This window comes from Lepisma saccharinum, chromosome 1 (assembly GCF_977018435.1).
Source record: "Lepisma saccharinum chromosome 1, izLepSacc3.1, whole genome shotgun sequence".
Classification (NCBI taxonomy): domain Eukaryota; kingdom Metazoa; phylum Arthropoda; class Insecta; order Zygentoma; family Lepismatidae; genus Lepisma; species Lepisma saccharinum.
In genome coordinates, this window is record NC_139229.1 from 83,022,629 (window position 1) to 83,035,478 (window position 12,850).

At 36.6% G+C, this 12,850-nt stretch overlaps 1 protein-coding gene across 3 annotated transcripts in view; it reads left to right on the forward strand.

Annotated features, from left to right (window-relative positions):
• LOC145997142 (uncharacterized) overlaps positions 1-12,850 on the forward strand; it is an 89,132-nt gene that overhangs the window by 70,385 nt on the left and 5,897 nt on the right. For all 3 annotated transcript variants that reach the window (XM_083133789.1, XM_083133798.1, XM_083133808.1), the window contains 2 exons: positions 6,841-6,915; positions 7,674-7,801. In XM_083133789.1, coding sequence (XP_082989915.1) covers positions 6,841-6,915; positions 7,674-7,801 — 203 coding nt within the window. The remainder of the gene's footprint in view (positions 1-6,840; positions 6,916-7,673; positions 7,802-12,850) is intronic.

Genomic DNA, 12,850 nt, shown 5'->3' on the forward strand with positions numbered 1-12,850 from the left:
CTCAGTATAAAGAACAAGGATGTTAAAAGTATCAAAAAATAAAAAAAATCGATTAGGGGTGTTTTGAGTTATTAAAACTTGAAATTTGAACAGTGTTTTCAAATTTTACTGTTTCAACATATTATCATCTCATAATACGCTACTGTGTTTCATCTTTACAATGAGCTCAAGAACGCTTCTGCATCTTCATTCGTTCCCGAGATATGCAATTGAAAATTGCCTGTTTCGGAAAAATTACATTTTGAAAAACCCCTCAAATAATACATAATAATCATATTTAAGCAAAATCCTTTCACAGGTATCGGTTTTGTAGCAAAGCAAAGCTGTGTACCAAATATCATCAAAATCGGTGAATATGAGGGTCAACTCCTGCCTGATTTGACATGGAATGACCCATATATATATATATATATATATATATATATATATATATATATATATATATAAACACAGGAATAGGATCAGAAAAGGTGCCAGAAGGGCGGATAAACACTAATGATGAAGGAGACAGTAAACACTTACCACACGAAGAGAAATTATTCTATATTTCACGGTCTATGTCGCATTTACTAAGCGATCTTTCTTCTTCAACTTGAAAATGCGACATAGATCGCGAAATATAGAATAATTTCTCTTCGTGTGGTAAGTGTTTACTGTCTCCTTCATCATTAGTATATATATATATATATATATATATATATATATTGTGACACCCGGAGATCAATATATAAATCATCCATCACCATGATGGTGTGTGTGTGTGTATGTGTATATTATGTATTTATTTATAGGCATATTTTATTTATATATGTACAATGTATTTTTATTTTTTTTTAATTTTTTGTGTTTGTAGAACCATTTTTCCTGTCCATTTACATAACTTATTTTTGAAAAAATTAATTTCCTTATTCTATCACAAAAATTAGAAATACACAAACACTTCACTTGGAAAGGATTCCAATCTGCCAACAATCACATATATTGTCATCATCTTGCACATCTTCATCTAAAGAATAATTTGCAGACAAGTTTGTAGGTACTATATAACAGTGGCGTCTCCTGACCCTGAACTTAAGGCGTTGTCAAAGAAGGAATGTTAACCGCTCCCCCTCTCATTTCTGTGACCCAATATTACTCATTTTCTCCGAACATTTTTTGTGTAAATTTAGAAATATTTAGAAAAACATTAAATTACAAATTATTTTAAATGAAGTAAATACTTCATTTAAAATATTAATATTTTTGAAGGGTAAGGACAAGCAAGGAGAATTTTTAAAGCAGCAGTTTGCAACCAGAGGGGTTGGTGGAACTCCCATCACTCCTACAAAAATCACCGTGGACATAAAAATGAAAAATCGCTAAAATGCACATTCCCGGTTTTTCCCCTTACCCTTAATTTATCCTTCCAAAAAGTAAATTTTGAAAAATCAACTGCTCATTACTTACAGTTACTTGAATTCGAGCTCTATTCTTCTTTCTTTAGAGAGAAATGCGCTGATCACCGCCTCATAAAATTTGGATTTATCCCCTTCTCGCAGCTTATAAAGTAATGGTTTCTCGATGGAGATAATTCAACTGACCACTCATTACAGAAGATCCATTGTATGTCTGAGCAATTAATTTATCCCCACACTTATATTTATCCATTATTTCAGTCACGTGACTTAAAAGAGCTCCTGCAGTTTTATCGGCGCTCATGTCATGAAACCCAAGAAATCTTTCAATGACTTTTTTCTGTGAGTCCGAAAAAAAACGTAACATCGTTGACACCGGAGATTTATTGCTAATGTCTGATGTTTCATCGACCATGATAGCCACAAAGTCTGTGTTTTGAATTTCATTGTAGATTTCATCTCTCAGAACATCGAAACTGAATTTATTAAATAATTTTGAATGCTTGCCGAAGTACCGCGAAAAACTGTAGAATTTAATAAATGTTCTTTTAATGAGGGATCAAACTCGGCACTGGCAATAAGGAATTCCATGTAATTGCCATTATTTAGAGAGGCTGCATTTTCCTCATGGCCTCGGCAGTTCTTGCTTTGTTAAATAGTAGACGGCGTTAATCAACCTCTTTAATATTTTCCTTTTCTTTTTTACTTTTTCATTGTGTATCCAAAAGACCGTCAATTCTAGTAGGGGTGGCAACAAAACTACTAACTTTAAAGAAACTAGAAAGATGCAATTCAGACTCACTGTGTTTTTTCACTGCAGTATTAAGATGATTCAAATCTGCATACCCTTGATAATTCCAAACACCTTTTTCAGTCGAAAGTTGGGACGGGATATTTTTTAAATCCCGACATTCGGGACAGGAAAAATTCTCAATTTCCCGACAAAGTCAGGATATTTTTGGAACGGGAAAAGTTCGAAATTTTGCGAAGCTCTTGAAAAATCGAATTCTACACGTCATTTTCACCTTAAGTGATTGTTTTTGCATTTCTGATACAAAAACTAAGAATTTCCGATAAGTTCCAGACATTTGCAATGCCGAAAACATCGAGAATTAACAACTTTTTACAATGACCATTCGATATTTCCCGACTGCTCGGGATCCAGAAAAAGTCTGGAAGTCATTTTCCGAAGTCGGGATCGGGACAGGAAATTTTTTTCCCGATCCTGGTGCCGACTTTTCGGGATCCTGCACTCCCGTAAGAATAATGAACATGTTCAACAGTAAAATTTATTCACCACATCACACTCGCAAAGCCAGTCTGAAATTTTATAGAGTTCTTTTCGAAAATGTCTCTCAAAACCTTCTCCAACACCACTTTTTTCCTTTAACATATGTTGACATCATGAGATTCGGACATGGTCGACCATTGTCAATCACTTGTTTCTTCTCTGAATACAAAAGCGAAGAAAAGGAATCATTTAAATAGTTTTGCACAACACTTTCACTATTCTCCATCTTAAAATAATCACATCACTTCACACCACACGTTTAAAAAATAATGCACAACAATCACGAGCAAAACAACACGGAACGCGGGGTGAATGAAAGCCAAACCGTTGGGAAGAAATACAACGCCTTGAGAAGCTAACCATGGTGGAGGTTGCAGGGTGCGCATCCCCGGTCATCCTATGTTTTGGCAGTGGTAAGACGTTGTATTTCCACTCCAACGCCCTGGCAGTGCGGGACTGATCTGCCTGCCTGACAACAACTGCACGCTGCGCCGCGTTCGTAAACTACCGGGTGCTCGAAACTGACAATTAAAGAAAAATGCTCAAAATCGTAATTTATAAAAGTACAGATACTTTCTTCTTTATTTCATTTTCCTTTGGCCGTTGACACACGACTTACACACCCAGAGAAATCGCCACTGCTATATAATCAAAACCTACTCCGGCATTGCCATTATCTGCTCTGAACTTACCATCTTCATAAATATTGTCCTCTCCCTGAGATTTGACATCTGACAAATCACGGAGGTAACGAGGTACATCACAATCTGGTAAGCCACGTTCGGACGACAAATTGGACACTGAACTGAGTCATACAGTAAGCAAATGGAGGATACCAATGTTTTCTCTAGATAATTCATTGACCAATCTGAATTAACATTCAAATTGAAAATATGTCCATTAGACGAACAACAATGAGCAAAGATGAACAAAGATTCACTTGCACTTTGATTCTGCTATTGCTTGTAGACGTATATATCTATAAACTGTACCCATCAAAATGACCGGTGATCGTACTTATAGTAGTAATTATTGTAGTATCTCTCAGAGGTGAGACAAAAGTTGAATTTTTCCTAGAACTGTAGAGCACTAATACTTGTTAAAAGTCACAGAACTTGGAAGCTGTGTAGTAAACTACAGTGTCAAAATCATAATTTAAATAATTTCAAACAAGTTCAAAAGCTGATGTGAGATGCATGTGGCATGGGCAGAACAAGTGTTCAAAGCAGTGGCTACTCGTGACTTTTTGGGAGTGTAGGAAGATGTTATGGTAAACCGAGGAAGGTTTGAAAAATGTGTTCAATTACATTCACACGTATTGCTTGTACTATCCTTTACATAGCTGCAGGCCCATGCTCAAGGTAGGACAAGGTACGCTTGCTCCTCACTTTGAACTATGAAATATTTAAATGTGTACCTATAAAAACCGACAAAAATAACATTGACGATATTTCAGATTTTTTAAGAATTTCGATTATCTTCTTCCTCCCTGGTGTTGAGTGGATTCACAATAACAAAAAGTGCTGCTTAAATTTCGAAATTATACTAAATGTTTCTAAATTGTGTTAGGATTTATTATTAATTACTTTTTTCAGATAATTGTAATTCTGCATCTACTTTTCTAGAGTTTTGAACTTGCATTACTTATTCTTAACAGTTATGTAATAGTGTAAATTTTCCCCCAAAATTGTTTAAAATTGCACAACAAATGACATGGGTTCAACATAGAACTTAAAAAGATTTGAGAAAATTGTTTACCCCCAACATTCTACCAATTTCCTACCATAAAATCTCCTGACAAACTAAATCGAGCAGGATGAAGAAAAGATAGAGGATGGATCGTGGCATGGTTGTAAAAAAAGCTTGCCTCTGGATCGGCATACTCCCTTTCGTTTGAAACATGTCCGCTGATGAAGTATAAATAAGATTTCGACATAATATTATTTATATATCCTGAAAACATATTCCATTGAATTCGATTTCCCTCTCCCAGGGACTGGCATTTGCAGATTACGGTAGATTTTACCATGATGCCTAGAATAGGGTCCTAAGTGCCAACAAAGGTCAAACTGTACTTGGTATAGTACCATTTGGCTGGGGTTGGCATTGGTTTTGATTGATTGATTGATAGAGTTGGTGTTTTAAGTCCACTTTATGCACAGTAAGGCTAATCGGAACTAGACCTACAGTTTAAAGTGGGATCTGAACTACTTGTGCCTCCACCGGGTATCGAACCCCGGGTTGGCATTGGTGATTGAGGAAATATTTGCTGGTTCCTCGGTCCTCGGCACCCCTCCCTTCACTTCCTCAACTTTTAACAGTAGGTAATCTAGTCAATTGCACGTACATTGCACTCATAATTTTATAACACACATTAAACTCCTAAAAAGTACAGAACTCGGAATAAGTACAAATGAACTGTAGGAAGTTCCTCACTTCCTACATGGAGGAATCGCCCCTGGTTCAAAGCATTAAAAGAGCTTAATGCAGAAGGAAATGAAGCCCACTTCAACACATCATGGAAACACTACAAAATAGAGAACATAACCAGTTTAAATAAGTTTCATAAGGAAGTAGTGCACAGGTCTGTTTTTAGATTTAATGAAAGTGGAGAACATCTATAACTGATGAAAAAATGTGACTTGATTTATGAAAAATAAAACTTTCGGTGTTCAAAAAAATCCATCTTACGAATTCTGCAGAATTTAAAGAAAAATATAAAATAATGTATCAAAAATTATCAAGTATAAAATAATAATGTAAAAGCATAAAATGTTGTAATCCTAGGCAGAGAGCATCAATCCAACATGCCAACAGCACCCTGGCTACATTTGACCATGAGGCTTGAATTTTCATGTCCGACAGTGGCAGCTGATGTATGTTAGAGTACATATATTTTATCGGTACTTTATTATTACCCCTACTGTATATTATGTATTCTGATTTTTCATTAGGGTCATTCCATGTCAAATCAACAAGGTCCTCAATCTTACATTTTGGCATACTGAAAGGGCCACCAGGGGTAGGAAAATATGCAAAGTTGTAGATCCATATCTTTTGTATTTCCAGAATTACAGTGTTGCAACTGTGCGATTTTGACCATTTTTTTTCAACATCTTGTTAACTTTAAATTGCCATATAGAAGTGATTCTGTGTCGGAAAGGTTTTGAAGGGCTCTTCACATGAAATTTAGCATGCTTATGTCAGCATAAAAAAAAACAATTGAAGGTGGTGTTAAGAAAACTTTGGTAGCCATTCTCTCAAAAACGGGTTCTTTAAATTTTTTTTAAAAAAATATGTCATACATATACTATAACTCAATAACTCTACAAAATTTCAAAATGGGACGCCAATGGGATCTGGAGTTAGGTTAGATTTAGGTTAGGTTAGGGTAGTTAACAGTAGATTAGGTAATGCATGATAAGAGATTTTGATAGACAAATTACTATAATTCAAAAGTAAAAGTCTAACAGAAATGAAATACAATATATTTTAAATTAACGTAAATGAAGCTATGTTTACATTCCCAGTTATTAGAAATACAGAGTGATTCAAAAAGTCCGGTCCCATAGGTAACTCCGTTATTAGTGCACATAGTGAAAAATGTAAAGAGGGGAAAGCTGTTGGAAATAGGTTAGTTTCAATCTAAAGTGCTTGAATTTTCAACGTAGCATGCACCGTTGAGGCTGTACACTGGTACGAGCCTCATTGGTAATGAAAAATACCACATGTTTGTCCCGGAATATTGTATGGCTTCGCAATATCACACAGTACTGGGTTTTATGGATTGATGATGATAATTACAGGCAAGTAAAAAAACGTGAACATGTAACATGCATACCCACCCTCCTTCCCCACACCACAAAACACACCACACTACAAAAGGCTAACAGGCACAAATGAGAATCAAGGTAAAATACGTACTTCACACTGTGCCACTGCATGTGTCACACATTCACTTCTTTTATTTGTTTACTTTGGATCTAAGAGAAATTCTCTCTATAAAAAGCTGTATTCTCGGATGTTTGATTTTATCTTTTCTCTTTCTAATGTGTAAAACTGCCTTCAACAGCATCTGTGAGGCATTTTAATTTTGTTTATTGCTGCATCCAACATGTAGTATTGAATTTAAAAAGCTGCTTTGATATGTTTCAGCTCCAAGGGTCGAGCCAACACAACCAGCACCCATACAAACAGGAGAAGCACAGCCTGGGTCTACAGAGTTACAGGGTAAGAAAAGAATTTCTCTGTGATAAGAACTTTGTTGCTTTAACATCACTTTGCCTCCGATTTGAGGTTCAGATATTTGGTGCATGGAAGATCTAACTGTTGAGTTTAGCAACAACTGAAATTTATCGAGAAACACAATTTGTTTTTTCTTTGTCTTAAATTCCATATTAAATAATTGTTGTAGATTGAGAAATTAGAACTTACATCAAGATACGGTAGCATAGCAGTACCTTATTTACCCCATACTTCAATTCCAATTAATAAAATTTATTTTTTTATTGGAATACTTTTAATATGGTGCCAAAGGAAGGAAATTTATTAATTCTGAAAAAACTGAATTATTATTTATGACCCTATGCAATGTTCCAACACCTTCTATTGAATTATAAATAATCTTTTCAGACATTTTGCAGGTTTCTCGTCTGCATTGTAAAGGGAGAAATAGAGGAAGAGGGAAAACTAAAAGAGTTAAAAGAAGCTGACACTGCCTTCATTGGCTATTTGACTATATGTATATGTCAATTGTAAAAATGACAGCCATTTATTTCATAGTGTTCAGATGCTGTCACCCAGTTCTTAAGCCTTCACAGTATTCATCTGATGAATCTTTGTAGTTTTTGTATTATATTCTATGAATAGAAAAACTTAGCACCAAACAATTATTGATATAAAAAGGCATTATTATGACATGAAGCACAATACATTGCTTCTTTAAGAAGAACGTTGTGAAGTTACAATGAATTGTCTTCTCTTCCCAGGATCTGGAATTTCTATAACGCTGAAGCACGCAATTGCGGTAGATGATGGACAAGGATTGCGACTGGACTGGAGAGTAGAAAGTTCTTTCCCTGTTCTGGAACACAAGATATCATACAAGAATTCACAGGTATCCCACCCGCTTTATTACCAAAGATATGCATCTGCAAGTTGGTCTTTATTAAAAAGGTTTGGAGCAGGACAGGGGGTGCTTTGCAGGGTGATTCCATACAGCTGTGTTTCATCTGACCATATTGTATCCCCTTGGTTCTGGCCTAGTTGGAAGGAGGGAAGGCGGTGACATGGAAATCAAGGTTTTGGGTGGAGGAGCAGGGGTTGTTGATCCTGAGATTGAGGGCTGTGGATGTTTCTCCCAGGGTAAATCATTGCCCATGCCAACAGCCACAAATGACTGCTTCCAAGTAGCAATCGTCCAACAACACCTCGGTACAAACATGTTGGAAGAGACCAACCATACCCCATTACTTGAGTGAAGTCCTTCAGTTACTCTTCCTTTCCATTCCCCCTACCCCCAACCTACCACTCACACATTTCGACATGCCTGGCAAGAGAAAAAAGTTTCTTGAAGGTTGAACACTTACTTCAATTTCACTCCCTTACATCTATGTCTGAAGATGCAGCCATGAAAATTTAAAAGATTTTCATGGTGAGTATTTCCTATTTCCTTTATATATACACAGGGTGTACCAGAAGTGATAGCGCAAACTGAAAAGTACACGAAACAAAAATAGTAGAATTAAAAAGGTCTCAGTAAACATGGGGTCACAAACAAACCACTTGTATGTTTACGATCTGCCACTGACTTGATTGTTTGTACATATCGTACGCTTGTCTCCTTGTGCTCTCCGTGCTCTCCGAGGCTTCTTTGTTTAAAACTGAACCCTGCTGCACACATAACATACTGTACAACACAATAGTTCTTGGTAATAAAAGCAACAGTAATGTCTAACAAGGTGAATATTTTAATTCTGTTATTTGTTACTAAGTAGGACTGTGGCACCTCACACATGGAACTGTACAAACAAGTCAGTCATAACCATACATTGCAATTATCTCACACACAGTTCGTTTGCATTCCCATGTTTACCGAGACTTAGTTTTTTGCTTCTAGTATTGCGTATCTTTCACCATTTCAGTTCACTTCTCGTACACCCTGTATATATAGTTTGAACTTATATGATTTCTATATTATAGCTCACAGGAGGCATGGGTTCCTCCACTTTTTCCAGACTATTGCCATATATAGCTCAACCTACAAGAGTACGTTTGAGGTATCATAACTTGTAGAATCCCTCATTTGTGCACACGTGGGTAGCAATCAAAGATCTCATGAGTACCATCATCCACCATCACGAATACCATGCATCACCATGGAAACTAAAGACAGTCAAAATATAAAAAAATTAGATTATCCAAGGAATAAATTACACATTCTCAATCTACAAAATGAAGTTGCACATTTAAAGTTGTTGCCAATAATTGAACTTTCAGTGGTGTAAAACTCTTACAATTTTACTGTAACACACTAGTAGAGGCAGCCGAAAAGATATGTGGAAGGACAAGCAAGAAAAGAAAGAAGATTTTGATTTTGATTGTTTATTTTACTTCGCGTTTTGTGCCTCTTGGCTAATTTGTGAAGATGGGAATGAGTGATGAAATGATGAAAGTGATGAATGGACATTCACAAACAACCAAGCCCGAGCGGGATTCGAACCGGGACCCTTGGCATCGCAGCACGAGAAAAGAAAGAAGAAAGAAACACCATGGTGGAATGAAAGCACTAGAGCTAGTGAAAAACAAAAATTATGGATTTAGAAAATGGTTTAAATGTAAATCACAAAATGTATGAAAAGAGTACGTGGAAAAGAAGAAAGATGCAAGAACAGTAGTAAAAGGAGGAAAAAAAGAAAGTGGATGGAAGAATGGGCCAAAGTGCTAGAAGAAGATGTAGATGTGAACAAGAAAGTATTGTATGGATTAGTGAGAGAGAGAAGAGAAAGAGACAACTGTAAGCTAAGGGATGAAAGGGGAAACATTGTAGAAGAGGATGAAGAAATGAGGAGAATGTGAAGAAATCATTGAGAAATTGCTGAACATGAAAAAAGGAAATGAACATGAAGAAGTGAAGGAAAAAGAAAACGGAATGGAAAAATGAATCTCACACGAAAAGAAGTGGAGGTAGCACTGAAGAGGATGAAGAGAGGTAGAGCAACTGGAATAGACGGAAGTGCCAGTGGAAATGATACTAGGAGCAGGAGTGATTGGTGTACAGTGGCTGTACAGAGTGTTGACAACAGTGTGGCAAGAGAGAAAAGTGCCAAGAGATTGGACAAAGGGACTAATAGTTCCCATATTCAGGAAGGGTCACAGAAAGGAATGTAAAGAGGAAGAGATAATGTGTAGAGTGTAGAGCACATACAAGGCTAACCAGAGCTGGGTGAAGACACCAGTGAAAGAACAGAGTGGTTCAGTATAAGTAATAGACTAAAACAGGGAAGTGCTCTTTCCCCACTGCTTTTCATAATTACAATGGATGCAATTAATGAAGAGGTGGGGAAGAAGAGAGGAGAGGAAGAGATGAAAGCCCTGTTGTTCGCTGATGACTTAGTAATATGGGGAAACATGGAAGAAGTAGTACAGAAACAGCATGATGGTTGGAATGAGAAAATCAGAAGAGCAGGGATGAAATTTAGTGCAGAAAAGGGAGAGCTGCTAATAACAACAAGAAACAGAGCCAGAAATGAACCAAGAATAAAGATGGACACGGAGAAGTTGAGGGTAGTGGAGAGTTTCAAATATCTAGGAAGAATAATTGAGAGAAGTGGAAGAATAGATGAGGAGGTAAACAGAAGAGGACAAATGGGTGGTGGACTATATCAAAGTGTTCGAAGATTAATATGGAACAGGGATGTACCTATGAAATGTAAGAAGGTAATATATAGAGACATGCAAATTTCGTTATTGACGAAAACATGAATTATGAAATAACATGCTGTAATGTTCATTTTTCATGTTTCTGAAAGGTGTGAGGTGCATTTTTCTACCCTGTTTTGTCACGAAATATTGCAAAATGAACTGCAAAATGCGAAATTTACTCTTAAACACCAAATTTACCGTTTATATACCAATGTAACACTTTCTGAAGTCTGAAGTATCCTGTGAGATATGCAATTCATGGAAAATTGATTAATTCTGCTGTAAATATTTGAGAATCAAAAATGGACCCCTTTACACAGGAATAAACTTAATACTCTGGTAACTACATAAATGTGCTATTAGAAGGGATAAGTTTATTTTGTGTAATAAGTGCAGTTTTTAAATCAAATTTAGGATTATATTCACAATTTTAAAACCAAATATCATTTTATATAGCACTTTTGATGAGATTATTCACCGCTATAACACCGAAATTTTATTTTATTTACCGCTTTTGAACCCGAAATCTACTGTTTTTGTACCGAAATTTTGCTTTCTTATTTACCAAAAATATGTGCCTCTAGTAATATATAACACATACTATGAGCCAATAATTACATACGGAGCAGAGACTTGGACAAGGACACAAACAGACAAAAGAAAGATGCAGGCACTGGAGATGAAATTTTTAAGGAGTAACAGTTGGGCTGAAAAGTTCGTAGGCTGACTCATAGATGGCGTTACTAGAATTAAATCCATGTGATTTTTACTTAGTACTAACCTTCAAAAGATACATGTATAAATTTCACAGTTAATAGTTAATAATTAGTTCGTGAGATATAGCATTGTGAGTGAAGCAGCTTTTGTTATTGTGAAAAAATGGATAAAAAAGAATTTCGTGTGTTAATAAAGCATTGCTTTTTGGCGAAAAAAAAAAAATACTGTTGAAGCCAAGGCTTGGCTTGATAAACATTATTCGGACTCTGCACCAGGAAAATCAACCGTTGAGAAGTGGTTTGCTAAATTTAAACGAGGCGAAATGAGCATCGAAGACGATGCACGCAGTGGACGCCCCAAAGAGGCTGTTACCGACGAAAACATCAAAAAAGTCCACAAAATAATTTTAAATGATCGTAAAGTGAAGTTGATCGAGATAGCTGAGACTTTAAAAATATCAAAGGAACGTGTTGGACATATTGTGCATGAATATTTGAACATGCGAAAGCTGTGTGCAAAATGGGTGCCGCGCGTGCTCACAATCGATCAAAAGCAACAACGTTTTGATGATTAGGAGCAATGTTTAGCGATATTCAACCGTAATAAAATTGCTTCCCCATCCACCATATTCTCCAGATCTGGCCCCCAGTGACTTTTTCCTGTTTGCTGACCTTAAAAGAATGCTCGCTGGAAAGAAATTTAGCACTGATGAAGAGGTAATCGCCGAAACTGAGGCCTATTTTGAGACTAAAGAGAAATCGTACTATAAAAATGGCATCGAAAAATTGTATGACCGCTATAATTGTTGTATCGCCCTCGAAGGCAACTATATTGAATAATAAAATCGAATTTTGTCAAAAAAATATTTTTTACTATGTTAGCCTACGAACATTTCAGCCCAAATGTTATATTGGGGAAGACTAGAAGGGATAGAATAAGGAATGAGGAGATCCGACAGACAGTGGGGATGGTGAAGCTTCAGGACAGGATAGATCAGGCACGGATGAAATGGTTTGGCCACATGAAGAGGGTGGATGCAGAAAGACTACCAGTAAGAGCTTACCACGCACAAGGAGTGGGAATAAGGCCAAGGGGGAGACCAAGATGTCGGTGGAAAGAGCAAATAGTGGAGAGTGTTAGGAGAAGAGGACAAGATTGGAACATCGTGGAAAGAGAGGAGTGGTGGAAGACCAGGAAAAAATGGAGAGGCTTGACTTCTATGCCGACCCAGCCAGAGACAGGTTGATTGATTGATTGATTTAGTTTATTTTACTTCGCGTTTTGTGCCTCTTGGCTAATTTGCGAAGATAGGGATGAGTGATGAAATTGATGAATGGACATTCACAAACAACCAAGCCCGACCGGGATTCGAACCCGGGACCCTTGGCGTCGCAGCACGATGTGCTAACCACTCGGCCACAGGGTCGGGCAGCCAGAGACAGGAAACGGCAAAGGATGATGATGATGACACACAACACAAGAAGAAAAAACTTCTTTTTTTTTATTTCATTATTAAGAAATGTAC